The 26,914-nt window shown below is 32.6% G+C and overlaps 1 protein-coding gene across 2 annotated transcripts; it reads left to right on the top strand.

The window, feature by feature from the left end:
- Window positions 1-200: 200 nt before the first annotated feature.
- On the top strand, window positions 201-25,337 carry LOC107445402 (protein boule). Of its 2 annotated transcripts, none has more exons than XM_043039667.3 (10): window positions 201-451; window positions 4,890-5,006; window positions 9,366-9,457; window positions 10,704-10,758; window positions 11,618-11,674; window positions 15,962-15,980; window positions 16,063-16,175; window positions 18,786-18,845; window positions 20,370-20,471; window positions 23,102-25,337. In XM_043039667.3, exons 1-9 carry the CDS (start codon window positions 449-451, stop codon window positions 20,451-20,453), a joined length of 600 nt encoding a protein of 199 aa, XP_042895601.2. In that variant the 5' UTR covers window positions 201-448; the 3' UTR covers window positions 20,454-20,471; window positions 23,102-25,337. The 2 variants fall into 2 exon arrangements, with proteins under 2 accessions (XP_042895601.2, XP_042895600.2); XM_043039666.3 differs by having other exon boundaries at window positions 247-451; window positions 16,060-16,175.
- The last annotated feature ends 1,577 nt before the right edge of the window (window positions 25,338-26,914 follow it).

The following is a 26,914-nucleotide window of genomic DNA, read 5'->3' as shown; positions in this document are numbered from 1 at the left end:
GATGGCAGCAACAGTGCAGGTGGAATACTTTTTTTCATCTTATAAATAAATGAAGAAGAAGAAGAAATGCGAGGTGGTATGGAACTTCTTTCAGTTCCTACTCTATTTTTAAAAATCTCACTTTAGACCTGCGCAATCGTTCCTTATTCTCAAGGAGAAAAGCATCCTAATGAACACTGTTCTAAATTTAATTTATCCGAACAGTGCCAGGCTGCTTTTTACACTGATGCACAAGAGAATATTTTTGATTGTGACACTAATTTCTTTGGAGGCTTGTCATTATCATTGTTACGATTTTGAGGTCGACAACGATTTCAATCCTTGAATAACCCATATTGCTTTGTGATACACTCATGTTATATGGATTATTATCATTTAGACTCTACTACGGAATACGCTATGCCGAACGTCAAACCTGTTTTCGAAAGTCAACCATTTGATTAGATCTATGGTGAGAATTCTTTTTTTTTTTTTTATCTGCTCAACAAATTGCATGCATTTTATCGCATTCTTTTATAAGTATTTTTAAATATTTAGGGCAATTCATATACAGTATCTCGTCCCTGTGTATATATATATATATATATCTCACAAAATGGCAATCTCTAGAATTCGAACTTACAATTTCAACTTCATGATTCGAATCGTTTTAAAATAAAATTAATAAAAGGAATTGTCTATAAATTATTTATCTCTCATTTTTTTTTAAATTATGTTCACTGTGACATATTAAACCAAGAATTTTCCCCATTAGTCAGCAGTAAGACCGTATATTCCTTCTGCGGGGGGGGGAGTCAGTAAGGCATTATTTGGTTGTAGTTGTCAATAAGTAAATGTTAAAGCTCGCTTGAAATAAAGACATTTCTTATAAAAATTCATTCACAAAAAAAAATTATCTATTTTAATTGTAAATTTAGTTACGCAAATAGAGTGAAGAATTGTAATTTTAGACGTGGCTGTTTCTCCCCCCCCCCCATTTCCGCTGTCCCTGTTCATATATTACGTGTAAACATATTTTTGTCAGTTTTGGACACCCCCTTGTCAGTTAAAATAAGAAAAATCCTAAACCCAATCCCATCTTAAGTAAGAAAGACGCTGCAATCTCCCTCTTACGAGGCTACGGAATTTAACATTAGTAGTCGTGAACCCAAAATTGTGTCGGCTGTTCAACGACGGCTATAAAATAAAATTAGTATCTATAACCGAAATTATTTACGCACCAATGGTGTGAAATATAGCACGGCGAGTTTTTACTTTTCTCCTAAACGAACTAATTAGTACAATTTCTCCATTAATTTTGCTCTTTTAGTATCTAATTTAATATTTTATTTACTTATTTTTCTCAATTGAAATATATTACTCCAATTAATTAAGAGCCGCTCTCTCCTAAACGAATTATGAGTATTTTTCCATTAATTTTGCTTATCAGTACGTAACTTACATTTTCTTTCAATTATTGTTGGTTTTGAATTATTTATTTTTATAGAAATGCGTTTTTAAAAAAGTTTATTATGATTATAAAAAAAATATTATTTAAGAAACTAATTATTATGATTAAAAAAATTAATTGGGCACTTGCATTTCAAGAAGAAGAAAAAGTTCACTCATACCCCCACATCTGACTTGTGACGTCAGCGCCAGCTGATCGTTTATATACAAAATGTCGTGTTAAAGTTAAGCTAAGTTTCTTTAGATAGTTTAGAATGTTAATTAACTTAAAGTTAATTAAATATAGCGTCGAATCTGTTGAAATATAATTCTTTCTCGTCTACTTCTTTTATTTTAACTTAGATGTATTATTTGTTTATGTATTTTATTGTAATCGTGATATATTTTTGTTTTGTGTACCTGGCAACTTCGATGCATAATTATTTAGTTTATGTTCTGCGTGGCTTCATGCCTGTCTTTGTGTTAAGTAAGAAATGTATCGTGAAAGAATTTAAATCCGTTTGAAAGAATAATTGCGAAAGAATATAGAATGTGTCACTTAAGAGAATTGATACTTAACGAGTTGGCTTACTCGAAATAGAATGGAAAGAACAGTTGCTAACGTAAACAAATGACACGTTTCAATTACCAACCAGGATCCAGATACCCACACTACTTCACTTGCAAGTATCCCATTATGATTATTAAAAATAAACACGTGGTGTCAGAGTACTTAAGAAATACTAATTTAAATGACGTAATCCGACTATGCAACCACGTTCACTTTGATTATTAAGTTTATATACCATGGCGAAAATTCTTTTTAGAACGTTTCAATAAATTCCTTTTTTGATTATTGATGACTATAAGCAAACAAAACCACTCATTCTATGTCACAACTCGAGATGATAAATAGGTGATTAGGCCCAACAATGCGATTTAAATCCCATGGTTGGGGATAATCACGTGGTTGTGCTAGGCGGGTTTACGTTACAGCAATTAGGCTTGTTTTACTATCAAGCTGAATCAATTTTCGATTGATATTTATTTGGAGACCTGTAAGTGTGCTTGTCATATTGGATTGGCTTCCGACATAAAGGAATGTCGTGATTTACTAACGATGGCGTCACTTGTCTGAATCCAATGGGATGCCTGCAAGTGACTTAGTATGGGTATCTCGATCCCTATTGGTTGTTGAAACGTGGCATTTGGTTACGTTAGCAATTGTTCTTTCTATTCTATTTCAGGTTAGCCAAGCCCGTCAAGAATCAATTCTCTTAAGTGTCACATTCTATATTCTTACGCAATGATTCTTTCACAAATATTTCAATTCTTTAAATATATTTCTTACTTAACACAAAGACAAGCACGAAATCATGTGGAACACAAATAAACTAAATATGCATCGAAGTTGCCAGGTGCACGAAACAAAAATTGCACCACGATTACAATGAAATACATAAACAAATAATAAATCTAAGTTAAGTAAAAGAAGTAGACGAGAAATAATTATATTTCAACTCATTCGGTGTGCGATACGGCTCTGAATTTAATTAACTTATCGTTAATTAACATTCTAACTCATGTAGAGAAACTTAGATCAACTTTAATACGCCATTTTACAGATAAAGATTAGCTGGCGCTGACATCATAGGTCCCATGTGTTGGTATGGGAAGTCTTCTTCTTCTTGAAGTGCAAGTACCCAATTGCTCACATTGTCGTTTTTTCTTATAATCCTTCACACCTTAAGTCCTCGTTTTCTTTCTTTTTTTTCGTACTTGCGTAAAAACCCATCGACTTTTTTCACTAAAACCACAAAATCGAAACCTCTTTGCAAAGATTTTGCAAATAAACTGTGGCGCAATTTTTTTTTAATCGTATGCTCTAAAATAATATTTAAAACTTTTTTTTAAATATTTTTTTGTTTTTACTGCCGTTACAATTTGAAACGACTTGGCGTCAATTTGGTGGAATTCACGCCAACTTCCCTGGTCGGTGGAATTTTACTTAAGTTTAGTTTTTTCTTTCATTCCGTAACTGTGTTTTTCTAAGCTCTGTCGCCAACAAAAATAAAAAGCCATAGTTTAAGTGTTTTACACTTAAAGCAATGCAATTATTTTAAACTATATATATAATCTTGCTATGATGAATTATCTGGGCTTTAAAATAGACAAATAACTTAAATATTTTAAAAATTATTAAACTTTTTTAAAAATCGCCAATTTTGCGACATTTTTCTGCCTAGAATGAAATTATCAAACTCACTTCCGAATTCTTAGTTTTTGTAAATTTTTATGAACCCAGGTAATGTAGCATTGGAGTAAGTTTTTAAATATTAAAAAATTCGACCACAAACGCTTTTTATTTTCTCAAAACTGTGGCTTTTCTCCATCTTGACGTTTTGCACCATTGTCAAAATAAGCGCAGACAGCGCTGGTTAAATATCAGCTAAACTTGACCTATTACTCATGAGTAACTGTTGCAAACTCACAGAAGTTATGAAAATAGCATATTATTCGAAAAAAAAAACATCATTTCGTAATACGACGGAGTCTTCGAAAAACAGCCTTTAAATGAGCTTTTAAAATATGAAACTGGTTAGAAAGTGGCATATATAATATATGAGGGTCATTCAAATGAAACCCGGTCACTAGTGTAAAGAAACGGTTACGATTTTATTAGCTCACAAACACAGTACACATACTTAAAAATAGTCGCCAAAACTGTTGGCACATTTATCCCATCTCGACACTAGCCGTTCGATTCTATCTTTGAAGAAGCTAGTAGGCTGCTGTCAGATCCAGGTCTGAACCCAGTCACACACGTTGTTGTCCGTTGTGAATTGATGTTCGCGAATAGCTTGTTTTAGAGGTCCAAAAACATGAAAGTCCCACGGTGAGAGGTCTGGATTATACGGTGGATGTTCCTGCGTTTCACACCGAAACTGCTGCAAGGACGTCTTCACCGCATTAGTTGTGTGTGGGCGGGCATTATCATGCAGCAGAATAACGCCATCGGGCAACATGCATGGCCGTTTCGACTTGATGGCTCGTTTAAAGTTCTGTAAAATGATTTGATAACGTTGGGCATTGATGGTGGTTCCCCGTTCCAGGAACTCGACAAGCAGTGGGCTCTCGTGGTCAAAAAAGCGTGTCGTGACCTTATTCACGGCCTCCAACTCCCTCCGCCGCTAAAAATTGAATCACTCCTGGTTGTTCCTACTTACTCGCTTGCATGTTCCGTAGTGGACGATAACTTGTGTGACCACCTTCTCTCCGGCGTGCAACAACACTGTCGCTATTCAACCTTAAAAGTTGCGCATGCGTCAGTCACTCTACCAATAAATGGTGCCGCTATACACCCAGCTATGTAGCGTCCTATTACGTTTCATACAAAGTTAGACGCACTGACTAGGTTTCATTTGAATGATATATTCTCATAAATTCTTCTTTTGATCTAGTCAAGCTCCAGCAGCAGCAAAGATGGTTCCGAATCTCCCTCTCCAGTTGCACCCAATGCCCCTAAATTCGGCACACTCATTCCCAACAGAATATTCGTCGGAGGAATCGCCGAAAATGTAAGTCTTCTTTTCTTTCTTTCTTAAGAACTAATTCAAAACTTTTAAAACAAGGGAGAAGTGTTGCACATTTTCAGATAAAAGGCTGCCAAACATTATAATTCTACAGCTTATTTATAGCTTTTGCTAAACTGAATTACGTTGTACATAAAGAAAGAAAAAAATTCCAACTTTCATGCAGAAATTAGCTCAAAAACAAATGTTCGCATCTAGGCTAATCAGACCAGCGTCCTCAAGAAAGTAAAAAACTAGTAGTAAAGTTTCTATACAAATATTTGAGAACTAACTGCTTAATCTTTCCAAAAATGAATGTTCTTAGAACAGAGATAATTCATAGGGATTCCTTAACAGAAATAATTTTTTTTTAAACGGTGAAATGTTGAGTTTTCGATTGTACTTTTAGAAATTTTGCTATTAGTCTTTAAGGCCCGTACTCTGTGTTAAGTAGTGCGCCTATGGAGCGTGATAGTCTACTTGAATAGTAACCCACGCTGGTGCAAGACCGGCAACGAACACATTAAGCTAACAAGGGAAGTACGTATCTGAAAAATTTCTATTTAAACAATACTAAACTAAAACTAATAAACCATAAATCAGCATGGTTAGGGCAGGGGCGGATCTACTTAAGGGCTTTTTGGGCTGCAGTCCAGGGCCCCGTGGATACAAAGGGCCCCAGTCCCCACTGAAAACAATCGGTGATATTTTGAATTTAAAAAAATATCTAATATTTAAAAAAAAAAACTATTATAAGGTTGGCAACCCTGAGATCAATCAACCCATGCATGTGCGCGTCTATCGAACGGAACGGGGAATTACCAGTTGCTTGTTTTTGGTCAGTGTATTTTTTCGCGTCTATTACGGGGGACTTCCCGCAGCGCCGCTTAACTCCCGACGTAATTTTTTCTTCCGCTCTTCTGTTCTCGTCGTCAAAGTGTCAAACTTGTTTAGTTTACTAATAACTGTCTTGACTACCAGCAACCCTCTCATCCCACTGAAATTTGTTGATATTGAAAGGTTGCTTTCATTCTATGATGTTTCTATGCTACACTATCTTAAGGATTTTTTAACTTTGCCAATCACTAGCTGTGAAGCTGAGCTCTCTTTCTCCAGGATGTCATACATAGAAAACAAATATAGGACAACAATGTCGAACCATCGACTAAATCATTTATCAGTTCTTTCCATAAATTGTGATTTAACGAAGGACTTAAAATGTGCTGAAAAAATAAAGGAATTTGCACCACAAAATTGCAGAAAGGTTGCCTTATAATTTATATAACATAACTACACCTAACCTGTCAATTTCTTTTGCAATAATGTTGTACAGTTGCTGTTTGTATAGACAAATAAAAATAAATAAGTAAAAAAAAATTAATAAAATTATTTTATTGTCCTATTTTTTTCTATATACTTATCTACATCACTATAGAAAACAGTTTTTTTGACAAAATGGCTATTAGGGCCCCAAAGTAGTTTCAGCCCAGGGCCCCACAAAATCACGATCCGCCCATGGGTTAGGGTACCTTGGATAGGGTACAAATTAGCCGCTTTGAGTAATAATGCCCACTAAAATTTATTTAGTTTTAAACAAATCGGACTTTCCAGCTGATGTGTATTCGGTTTGATTGTTCGCCATCTTCCAGACAAGTTCTAAATCCCGTCAGGATCGTTTGAATTTTATCTCAAATTTTCTTTTTTAGGTTGAAAACAATTTAACATGTTTGATTCTAATTACAAATTATTAGTTATTTTAATGACTTTTTTTTAAAATTTAAATATTTGAAAGCAAAAAAAGATAATGGATATTTAATTTTTTTTAAAAATATTTTTAATTAAAATACGTTGCTTATTTTTTAGAAAAAAAAAAAATTTAAAGTTTAAAAAAAATTTTGTAATAATTTTGAACATTTTTTAATTTGAAATTTAAATTAACCTTTGGTAATTTTCTCCAGTAATCCATGTGTTTTAATTAAAAAATAAAAATAAATAAATATTTGTTAATTTTTTGTTTTTGAAAATGTAAATATTTTTTAAAATTGATTTCAGTTGAGAAATATAATAATTTATAAATTGAATAAATCATATTAAATACAAATCCGCCTTTTTCGATTAGAAATATAAGTCAAAATTCAAATGTCCAACATGCTTCCCGGACCTGTCTGGTAGAAGGAGGGCAACCTAACCATAACACCACTGGTACATATCTAGTGAAAATTTTTTTAAGTTTTATACGGCTTAAAAGGTCTAGTTTTTTTAGTTAACCGAAACTTTAGTGGGACATATTTTACTTCATGAGTAAATCAGGCACTTGATTTGTAAATTTGTACCTAATCTTTTGTACTTTTGTTGTGTACTTTTGTTGTACTTTTGTAAAATTTGTACTTTTGTTGGAACCAACCTGCATTTGCGTTACATGGATGGGAAAACCACGAAAACCTCCCAAATCTAGTCTGACGAGTCAAGGTTAGTCAAGGGGACTCTAACCCACGATCCATCTACTACTAAGGATACTTCTACGTCAGAACTGCGGTCGATGCAAGGCGGATGAGAAATTCGGATCGACCAGCCATCGCTGGGTTTCGAACCCGGTCCACCTCATTCATTGGAAGGCGAACGCTCTATCTCCTGAGCCACCACGACTCAGTGGCGTTTATTAGAAACATCTACTATCAATCAATTTATCTGGATTTGAGGTTTTTTGACCCACCTTGCAAGCCGAGGTGGCTCAGTTTGAGCGCTCGCCTGCAAATGCGGCTATCCAAGTTCGAATCCCGGTGATAGCTGGTCGATGCAAATTCTGTTCCTGATTCATTGATGACGAAAAATATCCTCAATGGTAGACGGAGCATGGGTTAGAATCCCCTTGTCGTCGGGTAAACCGTGGGAGGTTTTGTTGGTTTGTCTCTTCATTCAACGCTAATGCTGGTTATTTCCCACAAGGCTATGGAGTTGAAAATTGATAGCTGTAAACTCAAAAATAAACGGTCATTCAACGCTGTTTATAAAATAAAATAAACTACTAATTCATAAGATTTTGATAATTTCGTTCTTTTTTCTTCATTTAAGAATTCCTTTGCGATTCTTTATAGGTTTTCTCTATTACTTACGTTTTGAACAGGTAACGATTTATCAGGGCCGGATTACCCATTAGGCCATGGCCTCCTGGGGCCCTCAATGATTAGGGGCCCCTTAAAATAGATTTTTTGAAAATAAATTTTAAAAAATTGAGAAAAAAAAAGATTTTTCAAAATGTTATGATTACTTTTTAGTTCTAATTTAATTATATAAAGTAAAATTTAATTTATTGTTATTTATTTTAATTTTACATATGCTTTCTTAAATGAAAAGACATATAAATACTTTTATATTTGAATAAATAAAAAAATATACGAGAAAAAAATGTAGTTTAAGGGCCCCAAAAATTAGAATGGCCTAGGGCCCCGCGTACGCTTTATCCGCTCTTGGGATTTATTATGGGTGTTCTTAGAGTATGGCCGAAAATAGTGCCACCTGAATAATCAGTTGGATCTATTTTCTGCCATACGCTTGGGATTTGATTCTCGGGGACATCACTTTTGCTTACATTAAATTTTTTAAATTTAATCTTTGTCTTTCCTTAACTTGAAACGAAGTATAATCAGGTTATGTTCTTGGCTCATTTTACAGTTTCACATAGAATTTTGCGTTATTCGTCTGTGTGAAACCTTAAACATACACACTTTAGAATATGCGTCTCAAGTTTACGCGTTTACCCATTTTCCACATCACCATTACCATAATTTCGGCAAATCTTGCTCTGTCCCTGCGCAAGTATATTTCAAGTTCCTATTGAAGTACGGATAAAAGCGATATTTGCCGTAACCATGGTAACGCCGAGATGTAAAATGTGGAGACTGGAGAAATCGCGTAACTTTGAGATGCCTATTCTATTTACTAAGATTATAGTATAGTTTGTCTGTGTAAGGAACTCACCTCGTCATTCGTCTAGAGTAGTGTCGGTGACTGTGGTTACGAGGTTTAACTACTTCAGATAGGGGTGTTGGGTCAGTATTTGACAGGTTTTGGTCCGGGCCGGCTAGAGAACGAGAATCAGGGAGAAAAGAAGCCCCCCTCTTTAAAATGAGCTGTTTCTTGTTTCCATAGCAGCAGACGGTCTAAGACTTTGCAGCGAAGGGAGTTTTTTTCTATAAACAAACTACATGTTAATCTTGCTTGTATTTTCATATGCTGTTTTCTCTTAATTAGTTTTTCACTGCTCCCTACCCAATGAATTAAAACATCAAGTTTCGTCCCAAAGTTTTGTTTACCTCTTGTAAACAATAAGAGTGATAATTGTTTTTGAAAAATCTTGTGTTGCAGACGATAGAATCAGAGCTGCACTCTTTGTTTGCCACATACGGTAATGTGAAAGCAACTAAAATCATACTCGACAGAGCAGGAGTGTCGAAGGGGTGAGTTACACCATCTTCTTCTTCTTTTTGGACAAGTTTATGTAAGCAGGGTGTTTTGTTATCACTTCCCTTAATATATGCATTAAGAATCATTGTCAGATATATACTGCAAATTATTTTATAAGCGATGCAAAAAACAAAATCGTAATTTAACAAATCGCTACTAAGGAAGGTGAGACGGAAAATATCAAAACCTCTTTGATTACCAAAAAAAAGCAGACGTGTCAAAAGACATTCGTGGGACACTTCCATATTTTTGGCAAGCAATTAAACCGCTTTTGATGTTTTTTTCTTCATTCGTTCTCGGTGGAGATTAGTCAGATTATGACACTATTTTTGATTTTTTACATTGCGTAAATAATTATTTGTGACCCCTAATATATTAATTTTTGGTAACTAAGATTCTAAAAATATGTATAAAATGCGGTGATTAGGGAATACTCTCTAAAAATGTCCAATTTATCCAGCCAAACTAGATCAATTGATTTTAGAAATCAGTTTAATTGTTGGTAATCTAATTATTTATTCCCATATTTTTCCCATTATATCCATACCAATCCATACCATATCCATACCAATCCATATATCCATACCAATACTCAATATTATTTATTCCCATTGCTTTGGCTAACCATTAGTCCATTGTTGCAAGATTGTATGTAAGGTAACTTCGAGTGATGACATTCTCTCCCTTTCATTTGAACGAAATGTAAAGAATTGAATTTAAACACAAAACACACAAAATCATAAAACAGAGTTTGCAAAACGTATTTTAAAATTTTAATGTAACATTTGTAATAAAACATTATTTTTAAAATTGTTAGCATTTCATTTAAGCTTAAAGTGACTCGTGCAGCCAGCTGCTGATAAGAAGGGATTTCTTAATACTAATGTTGGTAACAGTAAAGGTTAGTGTGAGATCAAGAAGAGAGGCCAGCACAGGGAATCTACTTTCTCTTCTAAGTTATGCTTTTGTTCATTATTCATCGAGTTTTTTTGTAGTTATGAACGCATAACCTATAAATTCGGTTATTTATCAGCGCAGATGATCAAGTGTATGGTCAATTCTTTAGAGTAGGTAAAATTTTTTAAAAAAATCACCCTTTTTTCAACAAAAAAAAAGACATTAAAAATTAATATAATTTTTATAAATTAATCTCAAAACAAAATGGCCCTATGGTCGAAGGGGTTTCTTTTTTTATCTTCAAAATTTTCTTTTGAGTAAAATCAATATTTGTGCCTGCAGGTATGGTTTTGTCACATTTGAAACAGAAGAAGAAGCTATGAGAATCCAGAAAGAGGTAAATTAATATTTGGTTTCATTGTGTATTCTATCTCATCACGCCGACTTCTCTTATATTTCAAGCACATAAAAAAACAACGCAATATTTGTTTTTTATTTTCTTTTGTGTGATAGAAACTGTTAATACTTTTATAATAATTATATTTCAGTTTCTCTCATTTTTCTCCCCATTAATGCAATAAAGATAATGTAATACACTTTCTTAATTTAGTGTAAGGTGCAGGGTAATAGATTTTTTTGAGCTATTAGTGCAATTGAAGAAAAAGATCGAGTACTTCAAGAAGAAGAAGAAGATCAAGTATACTCACACATGTGGGATATATAGCGTCAGTGCCAGCTGATCGCTCGTAAGGAAAATGGCGTGTTTAAGTAGATCTAAACTTCTCCCACATAAGTTAAAATGTTAATTAAATACAGATCCGTATCGCACATCGAATATCTTGAAAAATAATTCGCACTCTTTTATATCTTTTACTTAATTTAGATTTATTATTTGTTTATGCATTGTTTTGTAACCGTTTTGTGCACCTGCCAACTTCGATACATAATCAGTTTGTTTATGTTCTACATGACTTCGCGTCGGCCTTAGTGTTAAGGTAGAAGTATATATTAAAATCTTTATGAAGGAATTTTTGTGAAAGAATATAGTATGTGTCACTTAGGAGAATTGAGTCTTGAAAGACTTGGCTTCTTAACGCAGCGCCCCCTTCTTCTGCAGCATTTCTATCGAATATCGTTGATGGATATTTTTCGTCTGTTTTTTTAGTACTTTTCAACTACAGTTGTTTTTTATATTGTTTTTTACAGTCCAATCAAACGAAGTCATTGCATAATCATTGTTATTTTTTTTTCCATAGGCAGCAGTTATATTCAAAGACCGGAAACTAAATATAGCTCCAGCTATTAAAAAGCAGGTGAGTCCCTTTCAAAAATAAGTTTTAAAAAATCCTGTTAGAACAAATTAAATAAATAACATTTGGAAATGTGTGATATAAAGGCAATGTTTTAGAGTAAATGATTAAAGGAATATAATTATTATTAAATTTTATCTATTTCTTTAGCTTGTCACACATTTCTTTCTTCCCTTAATCAAACTGTTAAAGGATAATACCTAATATAAAACTTACAAGAAAAAAGGAGACATTAAAGTTAGAATATTGTTATACAATTATTTTAATTTTTATATTTACATTATAAGAGAGCTTATTATTTAAGTTCCATTCCAACTTTCTTTAATACATATAAATTTTTCATTTTAATTCATTCATTCTAATTATTTTATTTTAACTATTTTATTTTTGAATTGGTCAATTATTAATAACTTTAAAAAGGATTTAACGTATATCAAAAAATACACACATTAGGTATTGTAAATTAATATTTAAGGGAGGTAAACTCATAAACGCTATTGAAATATAATAAATTACAACCGAATTGAAATATAATAAATATCAACGGCAGTCTGATTGCCAGGAAAAGAGTATTAGAAACCTCTTCAAATCTTATCAGACAATCAAACTGATTTTAAATTTTTAGACTAAAATTGTGTTTAATTTTTAACTTCAGTTTTTAAAAGGAAACTAAAAAAAAAAAAAAAAAAAAAAAAAAAAAAACATACTAAGGGTGGTAATTATTTATTGAATAATTTATACAGTTTTTAGAATTAACTATGTTTTTCTTTTGAGTACTCTAGCGAGTCATTAATTGTTTGACTTTTTGATTGGCGGTTTACAGTGGCGATAAACTCTGTTTATATCACACCTCAATCCCAACTTGCATTGATTTAGGCAACGGGGCTTTTGCTTGATTTTTAAGTACTCAAGATAGTTGGGAAAGGATTCGAATTTTGAGTTTGACATTCTACCCTAATAGGCACGAAAATGAGGAAACAAAAACGTAGTTAAAAATTCATGAAATTTATAATTTATTTAAATTCAGTTGTTTTGCATGAATATAATCCATAACTCAGGAAAATAAAATAACATCAACAAAAACGTATATATTACTTATTAAGTTTGAAATATTTCTTTACTTTTTTATTTTGTACATTATTATATCCCGATTTATATCAAATTTACCTCTATGTATTCGATATTAATGTTCAAGCTCGTAGCCTTGTAATTTTAAACTCAAATCAAATCAAGCACTGGGACCAAGTCGCGTCCGTGGAGGACATATTAAGATTGTTATTTTTGTTGAAGAATCGTATGGATAGTTGACTGAATGTAAACAATAACAAGCTTTATAAAACAGGAAGAAATTTAGAAAACTTCCTGTGTGTCACTCCACTTATGTTATGGTTACGAGGCTATGTGTGAACAGGCTTAATATTCTAGGACAGGGGTGGCGAACCTTTATACACCTACGTGCCATTTTTTCGAAAAAAACTGTTTAATGATGTCATAGACGTGCCGTCAAGTAATTTTGACTTCGTGATTATTGGGAAAATAATAATACTAAATAATATCAACTCAAAACTATTTACATTGAACAGTTATAGGCGTAATTCAACTTAAAGTAACACCAGTGTGACTTCAGTTGCTGCAGATTAGATAACAAATAACTTATATTAGGTTGTAAGATGTTAGTTTAAGCAAGACTGTTAATTTTTTTTGCTAGTTACTTATTGTTAACTTGTTTTTTTTTTTATGGTTGTGGATGGTGTTTTCTACACTAGGGAACGCTGCAAGCTCGGGACTGCCTAAATTTCCGGGTTACTGTTTCAGTTGTATTTTAAAGCCATTTGGCATCATTGTGTTTTGAGATTCTTGCAAACAATGTATTTGATTACTTATGTTTACAATGCTAACAATACTTGTGTTTACAATACTAAAAGTGTTAACACTAACGTAAGATGGTGCACAGCTTGCAACACGAGCAAACATTAATAAACAAATGGAAAGAGGCCAAATCAAGACTGCCAAAAAAGCGAGTTGTTCAAAATCTAGCAACCATGTCACCTTTTTTAATAATAAATAACAAAATAACTAAAACACATTTTCACTCCAAACTCCCCAGAATTACATAATAACATTAATATCTTATGAAAGACGGCAGCTTTGAGCTCAGAAATTATCTAATTTATTTCTTTTATTGAAAACAAAATTATCCGTTTGAAAACATCGCCTATCAGAATAACATGTAGTAAGCAGCTGCAAACTTTTTAACCGGAACTAGAGTAGGTCCCAAGCTCGAGATTGTTATTGTTTACATTTCTATTGAAAACACCATCCATTAATTGTTTTTTTAGCATTAATTGTTATTTTTTTTATTAATAGTTGTTTATTATTTTGTATGTTTTTGTGATTTTTAATTTAATTGCTACATATGCTTCATAATGTAATAACATTTGTGTAATAACAATTCATAGTGCAATAAGAATTGCGATAGGTGGGGTGCCCAAAATATTGTGCCACGTACTATAAATGGCACGCGTGCCACTGGTTCGCCATCCCTGTTCTAGGAAGTTTTGTTATTGTGATTTTACTTTTCACAAGAGTTTTCTGTGACTTATAAATTCTAACTGATTCATGAACTTAAAATAAATTTAAGAAAATCAATATCGCAGCATAAATAAAGAGTAAGATTTGCCATGGTTAGTGTGTTATCTCTTAGCTGGCTATATTTGTTTGAAAAAATAGCCGTTTCTTATTTCTTGGATAGTATCAAAGCGTGCTTGCGGAGTTTTACTAATTTATTTCCTTGTCTCGTTATAATTTAAAATGAAAGAACGCATTGTATTGCAAACACTACAAGTGTAATATTATTGGATGGCGCGCTTTCTCAGAGCTAGACGTAAAATTCTATCGGAAGTAGTGAGCTGGAAGTTTTGCAACGACTTTTAACCTCTAGCGCCATCTGTGTTTAGTTTTACACGGTCAATCATCCATAAAGCTCATCACAGGCTGCGCTAGTGGTTAAAATTCGTAATAAGACTTCCAGGTTGCTACTACCGATTCATTTACACACCGAAACTTAAAAAACACGCTGTTATTGTACTATTTATTCTATGACTATTATTTATCCTACATTGAGTAAATTCATTTAACTTTAGCTGAAGGCATGAAAAACTAAAGATGCCTCTCAAAACATGGGAACCTTTACTTTATTTATGCCGTTGTGTTAATGTCCTTAAATCGATCGATGACTGACGTCCTTTAAAAATTCGTAAAACACTGAGAAATATTATGAATGGTAAAATTGAGTGCAAATTTAATCACGATCATAAAATTTTCTAGATTATAAATCCTCCTCTGATATCATCTCGTAAATTTAACATAAGTCGAGAGATACATCGGAAGTTTTTAAAATTCTGTTTTGGTTTTGGTTATTATTTACATTCAGTTCCCCATCCATGGGAAGGAAAACCACAAAGACATCTCACATTTAACCTAGCATACTCAATATTTCACAATTTGTTTATTATTCAGCATTTGGGCCGGTGCTAGCCTGTAGGAGCATTCGAATTGTCTAGCCTTATTTAGAAAGCGAATACTTTAATCCCTAAGCCCCCCCCCCCAGCACTTTACTCCAATTTATACCTTGAGCCACGGGGACTCGGGGGAAAAGATTTTTCCATTAGGGGCGTTCAAATATTACGTAAGCATATTTATGGCAGTTGTGGACTCTCGCACCCCCTTTGTCAGAAAAAATAAGCAAATCCTAAACTCATTTTCATGCTCATGTATGAAAGTTGGAACACCACCTAGGTTTTTGCTTTGACTTTGAAATTTATTTTAGTAACCTAGTTTTGCGATTAAATCAAATAAAAAGATGTAAGCTTAAGAGAGTAACTTAGCTTAACCATAGTAGAATAACTTCACCATAGAGTCAACGTAAAAATAACCTTTGAGATAGACGGATCATGGGTTGGAATCCCCTTGCCGTCGGACTAACCATGGGAGGTTTTCGAAGGTTTCTTCACTATGCTGGTTAAATCCACCAGAAAGACCTCCACGAAGATAATTTGCCGTAATGTTTGATCTAAGAATTCTTTTTTCTTCCTGTTTTGGTTCAAAATTAGAGATTACTGAGATGAACATTGATACTCGTAAGCCCAAAACTGTATCTGTTGTTCAACGCCAGCTTATAAAATAAAATATACCTAACTGTGGTTTAAAACTATTTCGCATTAAGCACTTCATTTATTTCATTGAGTCAAAATTAGTTTTGTTTAATACTTTTTATATTTTATTTTTCAGCCATTTGCTCGTGTTTATGGTAAGTAAGAATTCTATTTTTTTCTAAGATTAAAATAAAATGTGATCAGTATTTCGATCCCTTTCTTTCATGATTTCAGCAGAGCCTGCAGCAGCAGCCACAACTGTGTCGAGTGGGACCATACTGTATCCGGGTGGTGGAATTCCTCTTTCGTATCCAACATTTTTTGGATCACCAGAGAACGTCTATCCTCAGGTTGGTCATCACAAGGGAGATTCATAAGTATTTTTAGAATTTTAATCACTTGGAAGCGTATGCATGTTACCCCTCTAAAGCCGTCGTTAACACGCACTTAACCTAGCTATTCTGAAGATTAACAAGGGTGATTCGTTAAAGGGTGGAATCAAGAGTTATCCGCAATTTACCTTGTGCGCATTAACAGTTTCTAGATCGTTAAATTTCGAAAATCTTGTTTCTCTCATTCTATCATTTAATTTTTAGATGCATTTATTGATATTATTCCGAGCAAATGGGTTCGTTTCGATTGGAGATGAATAAAAACAGTACTTAAGACTCCAAAAGTTAATTAGCAGAATCTTCCAGAAAATATAACTATTTCTAGCACTCAATGAAGTTGTAGTACTTAACGAAACGAAGGTTTCACAATCTCAAACGAGTCAATGAGCTAGCTCAAGTCAGAACACAACTACAGTCACAAGCAGACTAACACTCTCTGCCTTTCAAACTTCTTTTTATATAGAATTGGCGACGAAAGCCCAGAACTTTCGACATGATTCTAGACGATTCTCACATAGCTCCGTAAATATTGGGCCTATCGCTTTGAAACTCAAAGTTAACCTATTGTTTGGTCACCAAATATCTCCAAGATTATCGCCAAGTCGGCAACAATGTCGCCAAATGGAGTCTTCTATAAGAAATACATTGGGCGCTATTTTCCAGGGCTAAAGAGAATAGAAGGGCTGGTTCACTCCTTTGAAGTATCTCTCGCCGCGCCGATCCTCCGACGTCACTCTAGTGACGTCACTTTGGCGCAAAGCTCGCACTTATACTTCAAGAACGGAGCGTTTGGCCTTACTAGCTCTAACTAATATTGGATCATTTCTTTTTGCGAGATATTCTAAGACATTTGTTATTTTCTATAATGACTTTCCTCAGTTTTTGCAGTGAATTTACAAGAATTTAAAACTATTATCGAAATGCCAGTTTGCGCGATTGCAAAACTTCTGATACAAAAACAAAAGGAAAAAGTATAATTTTTCGCGTGTTCCCTAAAGTAAATGAACAACTATGTAAAGAATGGATTCCGAAATGACACAGTTAATATAAAACAACAATACGTTTATTCTGTCGTAAAGAACTTTTATAAAAATTCATTATCTAAATAGAAACCGCCTCGTTACTTCATAAAGAAAGGCAGGTGAAAAGAATTAAAAAATGGATAAAGTCAAAGAAAATTAAAATGTAAATAAAAAGTATAAATGAAATATATAGTATATAGTTGAAATTCTCCTAATTTCATAACATATTTTTTAATGTAGTTATTCTAAATATTTATGATTTTTTTTAAAAATTATATTCTCCTCAATTTAAATATCTATAAATTATATCATCGTAAATTTAAATGTCTATAAACAATTGTAAAATTTCTAATGTCATTATGAACCTAAATTATTATTTTGTTTCAGTAATTAGCGTTTAAGGTTGATGTTTCCTAATGATTAAGTATGAACAAATTGCTATTAACGACATATTTTAAAATCAGGGATTCTAAATTTAACTTAACTTATCGTTATAAAAGAATATGTAGGTAAAAAAAAAGTGTCGATATATGCCTTCATTTTTCTTAATAGTTAAAATTAAAACTGAACTTTTTAAAATAAAGTATTTATCGTGTCATTTTCACTAACTAGCAAAACATTTTTATAAGTTTAAAATGTTATTTTTTTCAATATAATAACCAATAAAGTTTTCTTTGAACTATGTTTATGAACGGAAATAATGTGTTAATTACGTAAAGTTTGAAGGCTAATAACCAGAAAAACTCTAACTTATTTTTACATGATATAAAAAGATATGATAACTTTGCATCTTTCTCTTTGTAAGAGAAAGATGCAAAGTTATCATATCTTTGCTTGCGATCTCCGAGATCTGTGGACACAGTGACGTCATGAGGAGGGAAATCGTAGCTTCAGCTCTAAGAGCGGAGTGAACTAGCCCTTCTATTCTCTTTAGCCCTGACTATTTTCTCTCGAAATTAAGGTAGAACTACGCGACTTCCTAGCAATTTTTCTAATTAAACTATTTATTTAGGGTCCAACTAAGATATTTAGCCTAATAACAAAATAATGTTTGCAAAATTATCCACATATTTACAAATTGGTAACAACGTGACTCTTTAGATATAAAAAATAAATAAATGATGTGTTCTTTTCCTTCCTTTATAATAATGTTTTAAACCATTTGATTCTCAGTATTATAGTTTTAAAAGTGATTGATTCGATCAGCTAATATGTTGATTGTAGTCACTAAATTTAAGATAATGTATTAAAAAATAAGATCATGTATTAAAAAATAAGATAAGAGATTTTCCTCTCCATATAACGCAAATGTAGGTTAGTTCCATCAAAAAGCTCTCCAGGAGGGCAAATTTCTCCCAATTCTTAATCCAGGAGGGATCCCTTATTTCCTGGATTGGGTTCAAAATCACAAGGCTACGAAGTTGGACATTAGTAGTTGTAAACCCAAAAATTGGGTCGGCTGTTCAACGACGGTTATAAAATAAAATGTTCACTTTGTATTAAATTGCTGCAGTTGCAAAGGAGAGCTGAAAATGTATCTTTTCAGGCGAACCTGTTCTATCCAGCATATCTTCCTCAGCAAACTTTCCATTGCCATCCTCCGACTGTAAGTAACACTCATTTTATCTCTTGTTTCATACCTTTTCAGGAAAATATATAATCTTCAGTATTTTACAAATTCTGTTTAATTTACCAATTCAAAAATGATAATTAAATGTAAATTAAATTAGAATTTCGTCTAGAGTTACAAACTACAATGAATAAGTCAAATGAAAAGAAAAACTGAGTTTACTAAAACTTAACAGCATTACATATCCTTATTTTTGTAAAATTTTTTTAGAATATTTATTTTTATTTTTCCCGATGAGTCACATAAATATTTTGCTTAATAATTTACTATTGATCAAAATCCTTTGATCTTTTTATACGTACATTTTAAATTTTTTTCATTTGAATAGATTTTTATTAAAATTTATTTTCTGCTAATTTTTTTTTTAATGATCCGCAACTTGCTTTTCGGCTCCATTTTCAGTTAAACACTGTTATTTTGTACAGTACACACACACAAAAAGATATTACTTCATTTTCCAGAAAATGGTCGACCAGAAGTGCTCTGTGGGATGTTGCATTGTACCACTGCACCTCTGAAAATGCTCCAAGACCTCATACTAGTACCTCTTCAAAAGATATGCGGGAATCCAGCGTTTTGCCTACCCAGACCAACAAACCTCAGCCTCCATAATGTGCAATTTTTTGGACATTAGAGGGCAGAGGCCTGGTCCTCTCCGTATGAAAGTACGCTCCGAGAGCCAGTGGCCAGGCTGAAGCGGGACTCATCAGTGAAGAGAATACTCGGTCTATATACATGCTCTGCACCATCTTAAACGGTCTTTTTTGTAAGCAGATCTTCTTGCTAACAGCCCTCTCTCATGAAGTTCTCTGGAAAGACTAACCCTTGAACTTTGGCTTCCAGTGGTTGCATACGCCTAGCTGTAATCGACAAATACCTATCTTCGTTGGCCGACTTATAAGCCACAATTTCTCCCGGTAGATCCGAAATCTTGAAATTGTTTTCATAAATTTCACACGACGATGGCAATTACTCATCTAGATTTGAGAAGCTTCAAATCTCCCCACAATTTGCCGACTCATTCCATCATCTAAACGTTGGTGGTTACACGATTTTGCTGTTTGAAATTAAATTTTAAGAAAAAGCAAGAAGATGTGAGAGTGAAGGAAGGGAAGATTCTGCTATTTGCGCTTATAAAGTCTATTGCTCAACTAGCTCCGTCCACGCATACGTTTATGTATTACACAAAATTTACATCTTTGTTTGAAGCAGTAGTTTTACATTTCACTCATTGGTATCAGGAAATTCAAGAAAATATGCAATTTAAAAAAAAAAAATTCTAGACAGAGTAAAATGGACGCCTTTAGGTTATGTGTTTCACACTTTCCCTTTTTCGTTACCATGGATTTGGCGATTGGGTTCCTTAAGAGGGTGGTATTTACAGATAAAAGACTTAAGATTCACCGAAACCACGGTAACGGAGAGGGGTGGTATGGCACAATTAATCGTGAGACAACTAGTTTATTTAATGAGTGTATAATTGGTGATATTTTCTTCCAGGGCTTGAGAGCTCCGATTCCTGCTGATATGAATCAGTTCATACCTTCACCATCTCATTACTTCATTCCTGATCGGAACTATTAAAAGAGTGAGAAGATTTCGGTGAGTTTTTATAAACATTGGGACTTAAATCTATATTAATTTATTTTTAATGTATTGAACGACGTTACTCACCAATTCAACCTAATTTATTTTAAAAGTGAATTTGATCTTTTACTAGGTTTTCTTTATTTTCTTAAACAGTATCTTAAAGTTTTATATGAATTCATGATAGAATAAAGGACTTAAAATTGTTGAGCACCGAAATACGGAAAAAAATAGTTTTATACCGGATCTAAATTCCTAGAACTAAAGAATGTATACAAACCAAATCAAATTTTACACTGCCCAGTCACATTAATGTGATTACCACCTACTTCCAACGTCAACGTGAAATAACCAATCACAACAGGCAGGTGGTAGCACATTGCAATGAAGTGTATATGTTAACTGTGACTGACCGAAATCGGGGGATGTTGACCATTACATAGTCGCTTTGGTAAATGTCCGAAATATATACTACGTCTAGTTAAATGACACTGACCGGTATACCCTACACTGATGTTTTTCTTTAAGGTTTAGTGCCACTACCCGGTATGCCCTACATCAATGTTTTTTTAAGGCCAAATGCCTCTGTCCAGCATGCATTTAACCGGTACTCCGACGAACACTGTTTCTCTGAATCTATCCTCAGCAGATATTAAAATATCGAATAATTATAATAATATCAACGAATAAATTAACATCAAATCGGATATAACAAATAATTCGGATATTCAAAAAGCGATTATGTGATTGTCGACATTCACCGATGAAAGGCGGCATTCTCTTGATTCCGGTCATATATAAAATATTTCTTGTTAAAATTTTCGGTCATATTTCTGAAAGGGAAATCAACATTGCAATCGCTGGCGTATTGCAGAAACGGAGCGATTTATCTGACGTCCAAAGGGGAATGACCATTGGCTTTCAGGGCATGGGTGGAATCATTGAATCATTTCCGAAACGGCTAATTTCGCAAATAGTTTGTGGGCCACCATAGTAATACATACTGTGCATGGCACTATTGAAAATCAGAGACGGAGCAAATGTGGTGCACCACGGGCCACAGAAAACAGAGGTAAGCGAGACGTGCCATCGCTCAGATGAACCAAGGAAGGGGCTACCAACAGTGATTGTGACACGAAGTGTAAAGGCCTGAAAAGTTTTGGTGAATACACTCGATATCAATTTATATACTATAAGTGTTTAATATAATTTTTTGAACTAAGATTTGTATTTAAATTACCCTATCAATGAAGAATATCACATCTCTTTAGCAGCTAATTTAAAAAACAAAACAAACTTAGTTCCTACAAGAGTCGAGATGTTGGATTTTAAAATCATGTGAATATGAATCGCAATATTGGATTTTAAGAAAGCGAAGTTACAAATAACATTGAATTTTAAAAAAGCGTGATTACGAATCACAATATTGATTTTTAAAAATGCGTAAACACAAATTGTGATATTAAATTTTTAAGTCATGTGAATACGAATTGCAACGAACGATTTTTTATTCGCGTGAATAAGATTTACAATGTGCAACTTTTAAATCAGGTAAATACGAAAATCGAAGTTTGATATTAAAATCATGTGAATTCGAATCGCGATAGTAGCGGATTCTGGAGTAGTTTAAGTTGTTAAAAATCAGACAAACTAAAAAAAAAAGAAAATCAAATTGGCGGAAGAATCACATGTAGGTAAACGTATCGTTAACGCGTTTTAGCGAAAGTTTAAAAACTTGAATTTTAGATTGTGGAAGTAAGTGAACATTTCGCCGTATTATACGTTTTGATTCGCGTAAGTCAGCAAATCAATGGTTTTGAAATACGTGGAATTCGCGTAAAAATTACATGCCCGGCTCCTAGACCTGGAAGGATGATACGAAACACCCGGAATACAAACACCCCTGAGTGTCCTCTCAACTAACGTTGCTGCGTATGAGCCTCCGCTGCAGATGCCCCTGACCAATTACCTCCCCTGACCACCAAACTCCCCAGACTTAAACCTACCGCAGCTCTCATCAGCACTGGAGTCGCAATGACTGAACATTTTCAAGAATCTAATTGACTCTCTTCCTGAAAGTCTCGCGGTGGTCCGCTCTGCAGAAGGTGGTTATTCGGTCTTTTGATGTGTGGTCACATTGATGAATTTATAAACGAAAGATTTCACAGAATGTATACCATCGATATTTAAAATTTTTTACCCTAAAATAAAGTACAGTCATTTATACAAGGCCAGACTAAAATAACGTAATATACAATAAGCGATCTGATCTTAAAAAACTGCAAAAGGGGGTAAAGATTCGCCTAATTCACAACAGGGATAAAGTGAAATTTTTTATACATTTTAAGCCTTCTCTTATACCATCCTTAAAATAAAATGTGAAATATTCAAGTATTTCCCCAGGATCTAATGAAATATTTCTGTTGCATAAACTTCCCTATCCCACCCCTTACTAACCTAGATGCCGTCGGTTCAGTAAATTTGGAACTGCAGTTTCTTGAATACTGTCAGTTTAATATGAATCCCTCCGTACAATCAGAAGTTACACAAAAATAATCAATAAGCTGAAACAAATGTCAGCAAATTTATTTAGTTCAATAAGTAGAGATTTTATCTGAGAAAAATAATGCAATCTTTTTTTTCAGGTCAAAAATTTCTCAATCAGTGACTCGAAGATTTTTAATGTTGATTGTCTTTCTGAGAATTTTGAATGTGCCAACAGAAATGAAGGGGAATTTTGTCAAAAGCATCCATCTTCTGAATTTTTAATGTGTACATAATTTTATTCATTTCTATCACTAGTATTTTTTTCTGACAGGAAATACTCTGCGATATAGGTATATATGAAATTAATATAGTAGTATATATGTTACCGCCAATGACCGAAATCAAGAGAATGTTGACTTTCACAGGAGAACGTCAACAATCACAGTCGCTTTGGTGAATGTCCGAAATATGTGTTACATCCGATTTGATATTAATTTAAACATTAATATTATTATATTTAATCTATATTTTAATATCAGCTGAGGATAGATTAGGAGAAACATCAGTGTTCGGAGTACCGGTTAAATGTATACTGGGCAGTGGCATTTGACCTTAAAAACATTGATGAAGGGCATACCGGGCAAATGTATACCGAGCAGTGGCACTTAACTAGACCTAGTATCTATTTCGGACATTTACCAAAGCGACTATGTAATTGTCAACATTCTCCAGTGGAAGTCGACAGCCCCCATTTTGGTCATTAGCAGTAACATATACATACATTGTATGTACTAAAATATATAATATACTAAAGTATATGCAATAACATTAGTCAAATGCAGAATTTAAACTTAATGAGACTCTAGGTTATTACTGGAGATAACGGGAGCCTCTCCTATTTACAACTACATCTGTCACTCATAAGGTACAAATTACGAATGTTTCTGTGTGTACAATAAACTATTATGTAAGGTAACATTTAAACATAATACGAATTTAAACCTTTTTATGGTAAAACTTATAAAACAAGTTAAAATGCATTTATAAAGCTTTTTTAAAAAAAATACAAGAATATTTCATCAGATGACATACTATATAGTTCTCAGGCATGGGAACTCGTAAAACTCACCTTCCAAAATTTTGGAATACATTTAGCATTAAAATAGACTAGATCGACAAGACAACAACAACATGAATATTAGTTATTACATTTGAGTTAAAAGTGATACTTCACACATCATATGATATATCCTTTTTTGAAAAACGGTGTGGAACATTGATAAGATGCCTCATAAGAAGTATTTCGATTACTGAGCTGTAATAATTGTATGCACATCATTTAATAACTTTTCATTCTTTAAATTTTAATGAATTTATGTATTCAGACGTTTTTTGTACATGTTTTTGTCGCTAAACATAACACCAAAATCAGACCTTTGTCAGTGAGGGTTCACCGGTGCAGCGTCGATGAGATGATTGAATAAAATTTCCAATCAGCATTTGTTTTTCAATATTACAAATTATTGCATTACTCGAATTCATAAAAATGTTCTCACGAGCATATCATTATGATCCATTTATAATTTCTAATCATGCCTTTTGCGCGTTCATATATTACGATAGCAATTTTTTTTCTTTGCAATTTTGGATTATCCCTCAGTCAGCAAAAATAAGCAAATCACGAATCTCCTCCCCTGCTTCCTTAAGAAAGTTGCATACACCCCCCCCCCATATATCTTAGTTAACTCTGTTATCACATGAGAGGTGAAATTTCTTTTAATGTACATTGCATCAAGTAAGAAGAGCAGTACATTTTTGATTTAACGATCTGATTTTCACATGCAATCTTAATGGCTCATAGGTTCACATTCATGAAATGGTAATTGTTTAAACTTTTAATATAATAATTAATTTTAGACACAAATAAGTATCTTCCAATACACATACCATTGTTTTTGGCAGATTGGGATTTTCACCTTCAAAATATGGGAGATAGCCGCAATCTGAAAAATATGGCCACAACAGTTTAGTTAGGAGAGAGGTCAAAAGTTTGGATCTTCATATACCTTTGGCACTATTAAGACATATCAAATTCTATTTAGGCAAATTATTAACTCTTCTATCCACAGATAATTTAAAGCAAAACATAAATAACTTGCTTGCAATATCAGAACAATGCAAATAAACTGCATCTAATTTACGCAGAATGTAATCAAATTTATTTAAAATGGGATCCTTTCTAAGAATCATTTAATTTCATTTCTACAAAGGACTCCTTCATTTATATTTGCAGCTTTATTTAATCAAACAGTCTCAGGTTATCATCACTTTATTTGTATATATATCAGATATTTCATGCTGTTTTAAAATGAATAAAATATTTTTCAAAATGAATAAGTGTGTGTGTGTCTAATGATTTCCATTCATTAGGATCACTTTTCAAATTTATTTGATCAGAGGTTAAAGTATTTATAAATATGATTGAAAATATCTTAACAAGATATATACTTTTTGATTTGTTAGAAGCTTTTAATCATTTTAATTTGATAGACTATTTCAAAATAAGTGGAAAAAAAGTTCTATTTTTAACTTTTTTAATGCTTTTAAAGATCAGTTGATAAATTTTGTCTTAATAACAGAATAAAGTACTGCGTTATTGCCATATATGGCAGTACTTTTACTTTCGTTACTTGTTCCACCGGTACAAGTAAAAAGTACGTACTTTTACTTGTACTTTGTTACTTTTTAAATTTAGTACTTTTACTTGTACTTTCGTTACTTTTTTAGGGAAAAAGTACAAGTATTTGTAACGGAAATGTCGAATTAAATCGTTACTTTTTTCTAAAACTCGGTAAGCTTTCCAAAAAAAAAAATTTAAATTAAAAAGAAATGCTTATGTTTTTTTAATTTATAAAATTAATGTGCAATATATATGCATTCACAGCTAACTTCGTGTTTAAATACCTTGACCTTGAAAATTTCTTTTTCGTGCAAATCCATAAAAAGTTTGATATTAAAATTATATTTGATTTTGAAATTATATTATACGTTTATATTATAAAATTATATTATAATATTCTTCCGAATTTAAAAATAAATTAATGTCCATAACTTTCGAAATTAAAAATAATTAAATAAATAACAACAATTTTGCAAAAACATTAAAGAGCATAAGAATATTATTCAATAAAATTTTAGGTTACTTTGATATTTCGATTTCCTAGAAATGTACTTTTAAATCGTTACTTTTTTTGTTTAGTACTTGTACTTTTTATTCGTTACTTTTTAAAATAAGAACTTTTTACTCGTTACTTTTCTTAAAAATACTTGTACTTTTACTCGTTACTTTTTAAAAGTAACGTTGCCATATATGGTTATTGCATGAATTGAGTGAATTTAATAAATCAAATAGTAATACATTAAACTGTATAAATAAAAGTGAATTTTAAGCTTTTATTGGGGTGATTTAATGAGACAATCAAATTTGTATCTTCAATGGTAACAAAGGCATAAAAATCATAATTATGCTTAGTATGTTTTGAAAGGAATAAAAACAGTGGAAGATTAAGTTGTCCTTAAATCTATTATCAAATAAGTTATTTCATGGCACATTCGGAGCTGATATGAGTGTGGGACGAGCTATTTTCAGCACTTCAAGGGATACGTGCTGGTGATATTCAAGCGATTTTTTTCTAAAATTTTAAATATTTCAAGTTTCAAAAAATTCATTTATCACTAAAAATTTGAAAATTACCTTGGGATTTCCACAAAAAATATCAAAATCTATAAAAAATTAAGTAGGATTTTTTTAAGCATTTATGATTTTTAGATGATTATTTAGGATCATTAATGTTGTGTTTATACAATTAAACAAAGATATAAAATTTTTAAGGAAAAAAAAAACGTTAAGCTGTTCATATTAAGGAATAAAATTTAAAAAGGAAAAAAATTCATTAATACTGGAAAAAAAT

This window comes from Parasteatoda tepidariorum, chromosome 8 (genome assembly GCF_982258835.1).
Source record: "Parasteatoda tepidariorum strain Cologne lab strain chromosome 8, Ptep-v5.0, whole genome shotgun sequence".
Taxonomy (NCBI): domain Eukaryota; kingdom Metazoa; phylum Arthropoda; class Arachnida; order Araneae; family Theridiidae; genus Parasteatoda; species Parasteatoda tepidariorum.
The sequence above is the reverse complement of the archived record's forward strand: the minus strand, read 5'-3'. Positions and strand labels throughout refer to the sequence as shown.

Bases quoted from the DNA above. Each gene is read 5' to 3' on its own strand.
- LOC107445402 (XM_043039666.3), top strand. The intron at 5,007-9,365 runs GTAAGTCTTCTT...CTTGTGTTGCAG, and splicing joins TCGGAGGAATCGCCGAAAAT to ACGATAGAATCAGAGCTGCA. The intron at 18,846-20,369 runs GTAAGTAACACT...ATTTTCTTCCAG, and splicing joins TCCATTGCCATCCTCCGACT to GGCTTGAGAGCTCCGATTCC.